The 14,078-nt window shown below is 37.7% G+C and overlaps 1 protein-coding gene across 2 annotated transcripts; it reads right to left on the bottom strand.

Moving 5' to 3' along the window:
* Positions 1 to 1,465: 1,465 nt before the first annotated feature.
* On the bottom strand, positions 1,466 to 6,910 carry LOC307120225 (C-type mannose receptor 2-like). Of its 2 annotated transcripts, none has more exons than XM_079807112.1 (5): positions 6,751 to 6,910; positions 5,981 to 6,019; positions 5,517 to 5,888; positions 2,802 to 3,146; positions 1,466 to 2,637 (listed from the first exon to the last, which is right to left on the bottom strand). In XM_079807112.1, the coding sequence occupies exons 2-5, from the start codon at positions 6,015 to 6,017 to the stop codon at positions 2,273 to 2,275; spliced, it is 1,119 nt and encodes a 372-aa protein (XP_079663238.1). In that variant the 5' UTR covers positions 6,018 to 6,019; positions 6,751 to 6,910; the 3' UTR covers positions 1,466 to 2,272. The 2 variants fall into 2 exon arrangements, with proteins under 2 accessions (XP_079663238.1, XP_079663239.1); XM_079807113.1 differs by lacking the exon at positions 6,751 to 6,910 and adding an exon at positions 6,199 to 6,261.
* Positions 6,911 to 14,078: the final 7,168 nt, after the last annotated feature.

Raw genomic sequence — 14,078 nt, 5'->3', positions numbered from 1 at the left:
TCTGGTATGTGATCTTGCTTTATTACATTCATAAACGTGTCTTGTTCTTTCAGTAGTCTTTCATTCCTTTGGTCGTTCTTTAAATAAAAATACAGAAGAGAAAGCTTTCTTTTTATTTGAATGAAATTTAAATTTGCATAGCCCTCCCAGTAACATTTGAATATGTTTTCAAAAAGCTCGCAATGACATGCTGACTGTACATGCAAACAGTGAACATGCAAACAGTGAACACATACTAACGTCTCCTTATCTGTAAGCACTAAGATGCTTCACTGGCACTGAAGTTGTTTCCCATAGTTGCCAAGCAACTGAACTAGGTTGAGTAATTAAAAGGTTATGGTTTAACGTCGATTATTGTTTTAGCGTACCTTATTCTCCTAGACGAGGTGTCAAGCAGCTGGGAAAGCAAGAAAATAAACTAAATCAAGGCTCTGAGTGCATGTTTTAATATTACGTAATAATTATTTAATAATTTTCGTCTTAAACATAACAAAGGCCATAGTGTCCCGTTTGACTCGTTTCTTAACGTGGACCTATATTAGGCCTATATTAGATCTTATTGAATCATATAAGCTCATATTATATTTTATTGTCACACTTTAAATTAATTTATTTAATGGACAAATTAAACACAAAAGTGTAAGGCTTTTATTTGTACACACAGCATTGAAACGATGGAGTGTGTTGTGGTTGCTTCATCTGACAGAGCTTCTTCCACAGGCTTCTGGCTGCTTTATTTTAAATAAGCACCAGATGGCGCTGTTCTCGACACTCTCGAAGCTTCAAATCTTTTCCTGGAACAGTCAGGGGAAAGCCTCAGTGCTTCATGAGGCTTCATTTCCCCATCCCTAGTCTGTGGCAAGAAAGTGTTTTTGGTGAACATAATCTATTAATAACAATTTTTAAGTTTTGGTCAGGGATTAGATTAGTGAATTATTCTACTTTATGATCCTGAAAACTATATCACCTGATCATCTTTGTTTCTGGCTTTCTTTGCAACAAATTATGCATTTTGTAAAAAACTGTTAAAAAAACACAAAATCAGATAAAAAGCCAAGAGTCAAACTGCCCAACTAAAGGAAACACTGATCACCATAATGGTAACCACATATTTTCAAACATCAACATCTAAACCTCTGTTAATTCTCATAAAGAGCTTCTGCTGAGATATTGAGAGATGTATTGTCTTCTTTTATTTGCAGTTGATTTCAGGCTGTGTGGCTTTTAGTCAGTTGTAGTTATGTTTCATTTCTTGAGAGCGCAAGCATGATGCATGATAACTGGGTTATGTTGCATTTAATTAACCTTGTTTATTTCAGTAAACTTATGTTTTTTTTTTTTTTTTTTTTTTACATGAGGTTTATCAATTCAATGCCATTTAGTTAAATCAGTTTAACATTCTTAATTTTGTCTAAAACTATTAAGTTTTCAAAACTAATATCAAACAGAAATCAAAACAATCAATCCAGTTTAATTGATTATTTTATTTAGTGAAATACAATTTTTTTGACATTTACAAATATTGTCTAACAAGATCTCTTACTCTGTAAAGCCTTGTATAGGCGTTGGCTAGAAGATGGTCAGTTAGATCATTAAATACATTTAAATATTGCATTATCAGCAGTGTGATACTATAACAAAAGGTTCAGCGCTGTTGTGGTAATCATATATTCTTTTTTAAACACATTGTGCGCAAAACATTTTGAACTACTATCATATTTAGACACACAGATATCAAGAATCATATGAGTCTCAACAACAGTGACATGTTTCATGCTGCAATGCATGCTGGGAGCCACGGATGAGTTTTATACTATAGTAACTCCCAGAATGCATTGCAGCATGAAGCGAGATTTATCAGACAAAATCATCACAAAACAAGCATCTAATGTTGTGTTTATATATGGCATTGTGTGACTGCAGTATTGGCTCCAATAGCATTACAATGATCACTTATCCTGAAGGTGGATAAAAAGCATGTGCACACGATGTGTGTTGTAAATCACAGAAGGAAATAACAATACATTAGTAGGATTCATTAAAGAGACCCACAGCCCAAACAAGATGAGATAACAATATAGGAGTATAATTCATCTAATGAAATTAAGCAACAACGTAGATAACCGATCACAAAGAAAAGAGCAACAGCTTCTGATGAGCGGAAGCGTTTTAACAGGACCACCCGCTGAACACCCGATTACTGTTGGTAATAACATACACAAATATGATCAAAACACAATGAAAAGAAGAAAGAACAACACAAACATATCCTTCACTCATAATTTGTGCAGAGGAAGTTGAGTGTGTTGTTTTCAGGACGGCTGATCCAGCGCTGATCTCCTCCAGACTGAACTGCTCCAGATCTCACTGTATTCTCACAGTCCTCGTCTCCTGTGCCGTTCCCTGGAGCCCAGCTCTGATAGCACACGGTGTCTCCGCTCACCCAGTACCAGATGCCCAAAATGTGGGAGTGACGTAAACCCAACCACACCTCCTCAGTAGACGCCCCTTTAACCACATTCATCACACGACGCTGCATCTCGACTGAATGAACCGAGACCAGATCCACATGATTCTGTCTGCAGTATCTCAGAGCTTCAGACCACGTCCGGTTCTCTTTGACCAGAATCAGTTTATCTGGACACAAAACAAACCACAAGCAAAAACTAGAGAGAGACTGATCAAAAACAACATGCAGAACAAACACTGTGGAGGAATCTGTCATGTCAGACATGTAGCGTGAACTTTAAGATATCTGGAGCTGATGATGGATTGTGTGTGTTTTGAGAGGATCTGCTCACCTTCATGACACACAAAAGGAAAATGCTCACTGCAAGGGAAGTCATTCCATTGTCCCTCAGCCTTCGTCTCAATCACTGTACAGTTGTCATTACCACCACCATTATTAGGTTCACCTGACCTCCAGTTTCTGAAGGAGGAGTTCCTCTGATCTGACCACTGCCATGAGTCTCTGAACAGGCCGATCCAGACATCATCAGATATGAGACTATCACTGATGAACTTCTGAATCTGTTGATTCTCATTCTGGTTCCTCACACTGACCAGATCAATGTGATTCTGTCTGCAGTAACTCTGAGCGTCTCTCCAGTTCTTCTCCTGTTTGACAAAGACGAGTCCTGTGCTCACTTTAAGAAAAACACATGGAAACAGATTCAGAGTCAGTGTGTTCATTATTCTTACACTGATTTATGGTTTGGATGTGAATAAGAGCAGCGGTGGAGCATCAGAAACACGTCATTCAGAGACACAAAATTATTCTACAACAAAGATTTATGGGAATATACTGCAATATATGCATTGACCATGTATGGCTATACATTGATACATATAAAATACTAATATGAACACACAAATTAGCCTGACAAGCCAAAGCCACATCAAGATGTTGGGTCTGGGAACACACCATTGACAGGGCTCAATCCGAGGGGCGGGATAAACGGTTGTTTTTCAAATTCCCTCTGCACACAATAGTATAGCGCTACAACCAACCAGAGCAACGTATACACATGCAGTACCATATCTGATCACATATATATCTCTATATTATGAAGTGTATTACTGAATATAAAATTACATACATTATGATATTTTTAGTAAATGTATATATTTCAATATATGAAAAGCGGCACTTCCTTATATTATTATATTGTATTAACCTATAACATATTATTCTGTATATTTTCAAATATTCCATTAAATAATGTAATTAATTGATCCTTCATATAGATATTCTTTTTGTAAGGGATATTAAATATTCTAAACATATTCATGAAAATTGTGCTGATGTAACATGAAAAAATGGTGAATCTTTATATTTCTCCATTATGTTTTGTTCCATGTTTCTCTGTAATACTGGATTCAGACACAAAGATCTGAATGAGAACATCAAACAGATGAAGATGTTTCACTGCAGGTTAATGTGTCCGTTAACTAGTCCTGAGAAATATATCAGTAAAACATTCATGCAAAATGTTATATTGACCAAAATGAATATTGTTGCTATATTAACACTTATGTAGGGTTTATCTTGTTTGTAGTCTGATTGTTTGTTACGTTGTAATGAACAATGTGTGTGTGTGAGTTCATGAGTCTTTACAGGTTTGTGTTGAGATCCTGAAGCTGAATGAATCAATATCACAGCTCTAGACGTTCAAATGTTTATCATATCTACTTAAAAAAGATAATTGTTTTAATTACAATTTCCAAAATGACTATCATGTATTATCGTAATTCGGGTGAACACAATAAAATCACACTGACAAGACGAGAACTGAACTTTGTTCTCAGGACAAGCGTTTCGCTACTAAGAATAACTAGCCTGGCGTTGTCATGCTCAGATTCTAGTCAGAATATGAGGCTTTCATTTGAATATGATTGGGCTGTGATTATCGGGCGAAAATGCCTCTGCACTCAATTGGATGGACCTACAACCAATCAGAGCAACGGAGTAAGTGACGTGTTGAGTGATGCAGTTGTCAACAGAACTCAACTTTACGCACGCTTGAAGAAGTAGAAGAAGAAGTGTAAACGATCTTTGCCGGTGTTGTAAAAAGAATTTAAGGACACACAGAGTACTTACCAACACAATCATCATTTTTGAGAGAGATAGTAAAGGTGAATGCATATTCGAACAAACTCTCCGTTTAGTAAACAAATTCAACCCAAGCGCTCTTTGGTGATGTGGATGATTACGTTACTGTTTATCATCTGTCCATCATCGTATAAATCCCCCCCCCCTGACAATTTGATTGGTCCGAGCAGCTCTGGTTCCAGCACAACGGATCAAGTCCAGACCGAACTTCCTGACCTCAAAGGTCTAAGTTCGACTGGCATCCAAGCTAAAGAATAACCAGGCTGGTTTTATCTCATTTGGATGCTTTATTAAGGAACTGCAGGGTTACTGTTTTGGCTGTAACCCACACCATACATAACAGGAAAAAGAGAATTATATCTCGCTGTGAACTCACTCTCAGTCTGAACTCCCCGTTTTTGACCCCGCTGAAACCCCGCCTCTTACAGTGAACAAGAGACTAACAGCTAGAACCACTTTTTACTAAAGTAACACTGTTGAACATCAGCTAGTGTCTTCCAGCATTTGTAATGACATTACAATATCAAGATGGAGAAAGCCATCTATTATATGTTGAGATTCCATCTATTCATTAATTTATTACAATTTGTGTTGGTCAAAACAATGGCTTGATCTTTTTAAATGTATAATATACAGTATAAATTTAGCTGACAATATAATTCTCTATGTTCTCTAATGGCAGATTCCCAAAGTTAACAAGAAAAGATCAACATGCGTTCAATATCAGTTAATTTTCTATACAGAAGAATACAAATATCCACAGTCTCCTCTATATTTATGACCACATTACAAAAGTAGCAGCATTTAGTATTGCAATACAATTTTGTACAGTATATGGTTTATCTGGTTTATATGTTTTTTTTATAAATGAATGTTATTGTCATTGTTATGGAGCTGCACTTACTGTTGTTAGATGAACTGCAGATGAAAGTCAAGCTCTTACTGCATTTCTCATCATGATATTTTCCATTTTTCATCTTTCCACACTCGTCTTCGCCTTCAGGTTTAGGTCCCCAGTTCAGATAGAGCGCAGGATCACCTGAAGACCACTGCCATTTATCAACACTCGTCTTCTGCAGCCCAATCCAGACATACACAACATCTCCATCATTCACACTCTTCTTCAGCTCGTTCAGCTCGTTCATGTCGTTCATGTTGTCAACGGTGGCCAGATCTGTGTAATTCTCTCTGCAGTATCTCTGAGCTTCAGTCCAGTTCTTCAACACGTTTATAAAGTGATACTGACGCTGAACACATTCAGATACGGAGCAGAGAGCTGTGAAAGAGAGGGTTTGATTTAATGCTTTTCATAACAGGGTCAAACCTGATGAAACTATAAACCATAAATAAAACAACAAACACACTCACCAATGAGAAGAAGAACAAAATATAGAGTTTGCTCCATTTCTGAGGAAGAAACACATTGAAAAACTCAGACATCAAACATTCACAGATTCATTTTGGAGTAAAATATGACAGTTTCAGTTTCTGAACAGCAGCATGAATCAAACACACAATCATTCAGACAATATTAACATCTCAAAGTCTAATTGTGTGTGAAGAATGAACATGTGAGTTGCTCTTACTTTAGAGGTGGTGTGTTTCTGTCCTGAGTCTGATGTTTCTGTCTGCAGCTTTAAACTGCGTGATTATTATATCTGCTCTCATCCCTCAGGGCATCACATCATTTGTGTATATTGCTCTAAAACTAATTTTAATATTTTACTTCCTCCTTATTTGTATATTTTTCTACCTCTCTTTATCTTTATATGTATATTGACGTCTCTGTGTCTGTCACTATCCGTATCTACAATAAAGGATGCAGAATAAAGGCTTAGCAACAATATGGACTAATCAAGAAAGTACATGTAAACAATTTATACTTTAACGTTCACAGCTAAACAGCTGCTTTAATGTTACTGCTGGACTGTGTGACATGTTTGCAGAGGTGGGCAGAGTATCCAAATACTGTACAAGCAGGCCTACTTATTGAAATATTTACTCAAGTAAAAGTAATAATCTTAATAGTTACTTGAGTAAGAGTAAAATATATCCAATGAAAAAATTACTCAGGTATCGAGTTACTTCAGATCATACATATATGTAAAGGTACACTGAAGTCATGGTTCGGTACATACCTCGGTTTTAGGGTCAGGGTTTGATACGAGTTTGATGTACATGTCATTTACATGAAACCGGCGGAGATGACAGATCGGAATAAGTGCTCATTCCAGCCTCCTACATTTCTGTCGCTGCCTCAGAAGACACAGTAGTCCAGCGCAGCGGCTTCACATAGTCCTGTTGTAAATAAGACAACATCTGTATTGCAAACCCCTGTTGCTGTTGTTATTGTTTTTGGCGAATGCCTACCAATGCAACGCAATTGTCATAGAAGCCAATGCAGATATTCGGGAAAACAAAAGACCGCAATGGGACACAAATTGGATCTGATCTGAATTTCAATACACAGTGTGGATGGTCAATCATTTATATCAGATTCCAGTCGGATATTCCAACACAAATCAGATTTTGACAGACTAGCTATTGGCCTCATTCTTGAAACACGAGCACACTCTCAGAAAAAAAGCTACAGTGGAGGTACAATTTTGTTCCTTGGGGAACAAAACGTATAACTGTACCTTTAAAGGTACACAAGTGGTCCTTAGGGTACCATTATACCATTGTTTTCCTCTAATTAGAGCAGGGGTAGTCAAGTTCGGTCCTAGTGAGTCACTGTCCTGTAGAGTTTTCTATAAAAAATCTATAAAAGCTCTAATTGAGAATTAACAGAGGTTTAGATGTTGATGTTTTATTGAAAATGTTTGGTCACCATCACCAGATCAGTATTCCTTTAGTTGGGCAGTTAGATATTTGGCTTTTTTTTGTTAGTTTGTGTTTTTTGTTACAGTGTTAACAAAACAAATAATCTGTTAAAGTCAAAAGAAGCCATAAACAAAAATTATCATGAAGAAAAATTTTTGATTTAACTCATCACTGACTAAAAATGTTATTAAATAATATTCACCAACAATACTTTCTTGCCACAGATCAGACATTCTGAATTTAAATTCATTCTAGGGGGGGGGGGGGGGGGGGGAGTTTAGACGCACACAGATGTCAATAATCAGCATATGAATCTCCCCAGTCAGCAAATTTCCTTTGGCACAGATTTGGCCCAGATAAACAGCTGAGCTGTGGCCCAGATAAGATTGTGTTTGCCGGCCCATATATGGCCCTCATCTTCTTTGCCAGAAGTGAACCAAAGGAGTGCCATAACTCCACCAAGCATGAGCCAAATAATACAATTTAATGTGGCCCATGTGTGATCCTTGCATGCAATTTTAGTATGGTTGAGTTCTGTTAAAATCTATGTGGCCCACATGCAGCTGACAGTATGTAAAAGTCTTAACTGAAAGGTAAATTAAACACTCCACAACAACAAATGTGCTCAAATCAATTTACTTTTGACAAGTGTTTAAATAATTACAGATAGACGGTTGTACTTAATAATTACAGTAGTATTCAGTTGAAAACATTTAATAAAAATACATATTACAGCAACACAGTTGAATTTAATAATTACAGTAGCATTCCGTTGAAAACATTTTTTAAGAATAAATATGAATATATATAAATAAAATTCAAAGAGTGTTAGACTTAAATTTTTTACACCAAAATTCATGTTTTTTTTAAGCATGTTTCAATGTTAGTCAACTAATGTTCAACTAATGAGAGAAATAAACATAAATCACAGTAACTTGGTAAAGAGAACTTTAAAGAGAAATTGAGAAAGTTAAAGAAAACTTGAAAGAGTTGTGAAGTGATGTTGAGAAGATATGTATTCCGTTTCTCTCGGAAATACGTCAAATCACTGAAATAAAGTCGGTTGCAACTTCCGGTTCACTGGGACTTTAACTCTGAACCGCATGCACCTGAAAGTGTGACACGTGCGGCAAACAGCCAATCACAGTGTCCGTTTAATTCACTTCACTTCTCTTCTGAAGATTGAGAGATCGTTTTGAAAATAATCATGAAATTGAATGTGTTTACAAAGCAGGAATAAACGAGATATAAAGGGGGTGTGGCTTTATTGCATCTTTACTTGCAGCTGATTGGTCCAGTTTGGGTTTGCGATCTCTAACCCAGAATAAAACCTGCTCCAGAGCAGGTTAGCCGTGTAGTGTAAGTTACTATGGTGATGAACACTGCTAAAAACCAATCCACCTTCTTGAGCCCGAAAAAATATGAATACATTTGCATGTGAACACATCCTCATCACTCATTTGTTTATGTCCGCACGACATGTAGACGTTCAGGGTGGACAATATTTCCATCTCTGACGTGATACAGAAGGAGAAACAGTGAGGGTTATTGTTCTAGTCATATTCCATAATTAAAATAAGCAGTGGTGGAAAGCCTCTCTTATGTTTCTAATCTTCAATTTTAAATTGTCCCTGTAAGGGAGTTTTGGTTAAAACACAGCAGGCACTGGACGTGAACTCCAACATCGGACAGACATAAAATTTTGGTTGAAAATGAAAATTGGTTGATGTCTAAACCCAACATTTGTTTGATGCTCCAATGTTGGGTAGAAAAAACACTGTAAATAAATAAAAACTCAGAATAAGTTCAGTGAATCAGACCACTAGATCTCTATCATCAACAAGTAGCCAACATCATCTGATCACATTTTCCCTACCTCATGTCCTCTGAGCCAAAGTACAAGCTCTGCTTGTACTTCTCTTGAGATTCCCATTCGAACGGGTGGCTTACCTATACATGCCTACATTCGGACTGTCCCTAGCTCTGCACACCTTAACAAAATGCATGGATGCGGCCACTCCCCCCTGAGACAGATGGGAGTATGTGTCCCGAATGACCTCAACGATTAGCTGCTCCCAATCAAAGGGGGAACTATGTGCACAGATATCTCTGCTCTGCAACCACTTGGCAAGTTTGGGGTTCAGGATTAATCTAAGTAAAAGCTCACTGTCTCCCAGCCAACTCATCTCATTTCTGGGGGCAGTCTTCGATTCGCTGGAGCACTCTCTGAAAATTTAGTGGCAAGCTGAATCATTCGAAATTTGGGACAACCTAAAAAAATACTCCTTCTGTGGGCACAGCATAATCTTTGCTAAGTGAGAGTGGTGCACATGTAATGCTCCATGAGCACGGGAGCAGATATGCTATCCCAGCATGGACCATCTCCGGGGAGTGGAGACTCAACCACCAGACTGTAAGCATGATCTGGGGCATTTTTGGCCAAGCAGAGGTGGACCTCTTTCATTCAAATGAGAACTCCCACTGGCCGAAGTTCTTCTTGAAGGAAAATAACGCACTAGCTCACAAGACTTACAAGTCCTCGGACTTGCAGTGCCCTATTGGAGAGGGCCCACTCTACCATGCGTATGCCTCCTCTTGGGCTGGTCCTCACCATCCACCTTTGCCAGATTCCACAGCCTAGAAGTTAGGGCTGGGCGATATATCGCATGACATTGTTAGGCGCATCTCGTCAGTAAAGCCGGTTCCTTGATTAGTAGTAAATCGCCATCACCTGCTTTCAGAGAGAGCGGCATTTACTACACAGAGTCGTAGTTCACTGACAAGCTGAGCCATATCGCATTAATTATCGCAGGCGAATGATACTCATTCACTGGGATTTTTCCTGATGGCGTCATGCCCCACAGGCTCTGGTTCCGCACCCGAGCCTGACTTATCGGATGTATTTTAAGTCCTTATCTCTCTGGTAGCCTGCCATGGGGCCCTGGGCTCGCAGGATGGCCTTCCGTTCTGCGCTAGTAAAACAGCGTTATTGAATTGCATTCCCCATAAGTGTCAGAACAACTGACGCAAGGCGAGTGAACTGTATCAAAAGTGAATGCTCCAGGCAAAACAAATTCTGATGAAAATGGCAGACGTGAAACAATCAGGATCAGTTTTCCCCATTAGCGTCAGAAAAACTGATGCAATGCTCGTACCCGTTATCTCAGGGAACCAAGGTCACCAGAGCGTTTTGCCTCACGTCACGTCACATAACAAATGCAGCTGATCAAGTGCAGAGGAACAGCTTTGTAACATCATGAAACGTAGCCGATTGTTTTAACAAAATTTTTTGTTGTTAATAAAGGCCCTTGGTTTTTAGCATTTGTAGTGCTAGCTATTTGAAGTTAAATGTTTACTTATTGGAAATAAGCCTGATCCTGACTCAAAAAGGCAACTTTTTAACCCCTATAAGCTTTTCCGTCAGTATCTTTTTTAAATATGCCATCGAAGCAAACAAAACATTGACTTTTTTAGCACATTTTTTCCAAAGTCCTGTGACTTCCTTTATGAAAAAGTATAGGCCTACTTCAAGTTCATTTTATGAAGTATACTTAAGTAATGTTCAAGTATATTTTAAGTATACATTATGAAGTAATAACAAATGTGTACTAGTAGTATACTTGTTAGTGTACTATTTCAATACTGATTGGGACTAAATTGGCCCACTTTTAGTATATACAAGTATATGTTTATGTGTACTATGAGTGTAACAGTATTAAATTTAAGTGCACAACTAGGTTTCTCATCTGTACTACAAGTGAACTTATAAGTATACTAATAGTTTACTATTTTACAGTTTTTCTCAATTGTTTTTCTCAATTGTACCAATAGCCGCTCGCATCAAATTCAAGGCACTGGTACTCGCCTTCAAAGCAACCACTGGCTCTGCACCAATTTACCTTAACTCGCTTGTTCAGACATACACACCCTCCAGGAGTTTGCGTTCTACCAGTGAACGACGCCTTGTGGTGCCATACCAGAGAGGCATGAAATCACTGTCACGGACCTTTTCCTGGACTGCCCCCACCTGGTGGAATGACCTGCCTATCTCAATTCGAGCAGCCGAGTCTGTAGCCATTTTCAAAAAACATCTAAAGACGCATCTCTTCCAGCAGCACCTGACCAATCAAGAATAGCACTTAACATTCTATTCATTTTTCTGTCTGTCTAATTTATTTAAAAAAAAAAAAAAAAAAAAAATCCTGTGTGTTCTGTGTTAGATTAACTGAGACTTGTTACAGCACTTGCATACTGTAGCCTCTGACTGTTGTAGTTGCTTCTATTGCTCTCATTTGTAAGTCGCTTTGGATAAAAGCGTCTGCTAAATGACTAAATGTAAATGTAAATGTAAATGTTTACACACAAATACTGGTACTTGACACACAATGACCACAACATGTAATTCATGCACAAACCCCCTGCTAAACTACAAGCACAATTCCTGCTTTACACTCACATTGCAGGTCTAAAACACACTTTTTTCAAAACACTTCACACAATTCTCTGCATTTGGCACAATTTTTATGCAGAAAATCTCTTGTTTTCACAAGAAACACACTGCCATTCAAATTTGCACACTGACTCATCACATGGGCAAACACCGGTCACACAGTTTTACAATCAGCAAACACAGCTTTAGCATAAAAGGGCAACAGGTGAGCTCTTCTTTTGGAGCAGCCTAGTTTTTGTTTTTGTTTTTTTTGTATACAGTAAATCCTTCTGTTGTTGTAGACCACTGTATGTGCAACTTTGTGTTGGTTGGGATGTGTACACTGTGTACATTGTTTTTGTGGGAAAAATAAAATATATTTGTTGCTGTGTATTTGTGTGTTCTGAGTATGAAAACAAATTCTGAGTATGAAACAAAAAAATATTTTACAACACACTTATGTGTATGTACTGTCGGTAAGTGTAACACTGAACCAAAAAAATGTGTTATGAATGGAGAAGAAGTGTTTTCCATTGAGCACATCAGTGTTCAACTGGTTCTTATAAATGTCTATTCATATGATGGTTTGTGTGTCATTTGGAAACAAAATACAATTTTGAGAAGAAATAACATTGTTTTGAATGTAAAGTTTCATTTTGCAGGAGAATTGAGGGGTTTTGCCCATTGTGTGTGTGTTTTTTTGGATTTGTGTGTAGAGTTCTGAGAAGTATGAGGCATGCTTTCAGAAAATGTGTGTAAACAATCGAGAAAAACTATAATACTTGTAGCTTTTTTTGTTTTGTTTATGAAAGTACACTTTGAATTATAATCTCAGTAAACTACTAGTTTAGTAGCTTAAGTACATATAGCATTATAGAACATAACACTATACTTATAGTTTACCATTTATATATTGTTTTTGCACTTTCAGTATACTATTGTTGTGAACTTCTGTTGTTTCTTGAAGTAGAGACCAGGAGACGTCGGGATCAAACAGAAGTGATTATTTTAATGAGAACTCTCTGTGCTGCAGGTCGTCCGAAAACAGTCTGATTTAACAGTATACCTGATAGGTTATATACATTCCAAAGGGGGAGGGATTTACATTGAGATTGAACAAAGCATGTAAATTAAATATACAGGTTTTGGGAAAACCCGCCCAGACAGAGTATCACCAATACTCCTAATCAGCATAACTATATAGAGGCAACGACGGTGAGAGTCTGAAAACAGATCCGGCAGAAATCTCCTGCTGGAAACTCAACAATCTTCCTTTATATCTCAAATGCTCACTGTAAAACAGGCCCAGCAGGAAATCTCCTGCTGGAAAACCCCCAGAATTATTATCCATCTTAAATTTGTAAATACAATGTACTTTCTTAAAGCTACACTGTGTGATATTTTCCCCCATCTAGTGGTGAAAAGGTATATGACCATCCAGCGAATTTTAGTTTCTGTTCCTCTCAATTCCGATTTCGTTTCAACTCCTACGGTGGCCGATTTAGTCCAAGATTAACATGGCTTCCAGTTCGACCTCGTCCACATTCGACACGGTGCCTGTGGGATATTCTGTGCGCAGTGGGATGGTTGGAACTCAACTGGCCTAATTATTCGGCTAGAAAGAACTGCAGCTAAGCCAGAGTGAACTTTGATGATAGTAATGTTTATTCAGTCATCCAATTGCAAGGCATAAACAGGTTTGCGTGGATATGTACATAAATGTGGTTTCTGTGAGAGAACAAATAAGGATGGTAAATATACATACACAGTTAAGAACTGTATAACTATACTTATAAGTTACATTTGTATAATGTAACCGTAAACCAGAGCTTATTGTACCATATATAGGCGCTAAATGAAGCTGCATTAAAAGGAGCGGAGCTGCCGCTGCTAACAAGCGGTGTCCGGTTACAAAAGTGTGTGCGCAGCTTTAACGTTAGCACTGCAGTGCGCTCTGTATAACAATTGTTAATATGCCGATCAGACCTGATACATATTTCCATCAACATACATTACAAGCAAATATTTTCTATAAACGAATAAACATTGTTGATAACAAAATAACTGAATGATTATTCAAATAGGTGAGCATTACGCTATTGTATGTTGACACAAAAATACTTCTGAGGTGACATCAACTGAATTACGCAATGACACACTCTGAAACACATCTACAATGACAATAACTTATTACTTACGGAGTTATTAACGCAC

Source organism: Gobio gobio, assembly GCF_949357685.1.
Source record: "Gobio gobio genome assembly, chromosome: 2".
NCBI classification, from domain to species: Eukaryota; Metazoa; Chordata; class Actinopteri; order Cypriniformes; family Gobionidae; genus Gobio; species Gobio gobio.
Note: the sequence above shows the minus strand (reverse complement) of the source record. Positions and strands in the feature narration are given on the sequence as shown.

Coding starts and splice junctions, on each gene's coding strand:
- LOC307120225 (XM_079807112.1), bottom strand. CDS start 6,017: ATGGAGCAAACTCTATATTTTGTTCTTCTTCTCATTG. Junction 5,889..5,980: donor TTTTGTTCTTCTTCTCATTG/GTGAGTGTGTTT, acceptor TCTCTTTCACAG/CTCTCTGCTCCGTATCTGAA. Junction 2,638..2,801: donor TCCTTTTGTGTGTCATGAAG/GTGAGCAGATCC, acceptor TTTTGTGTCCAG/ATAAACTGATTCTGGTCAAA.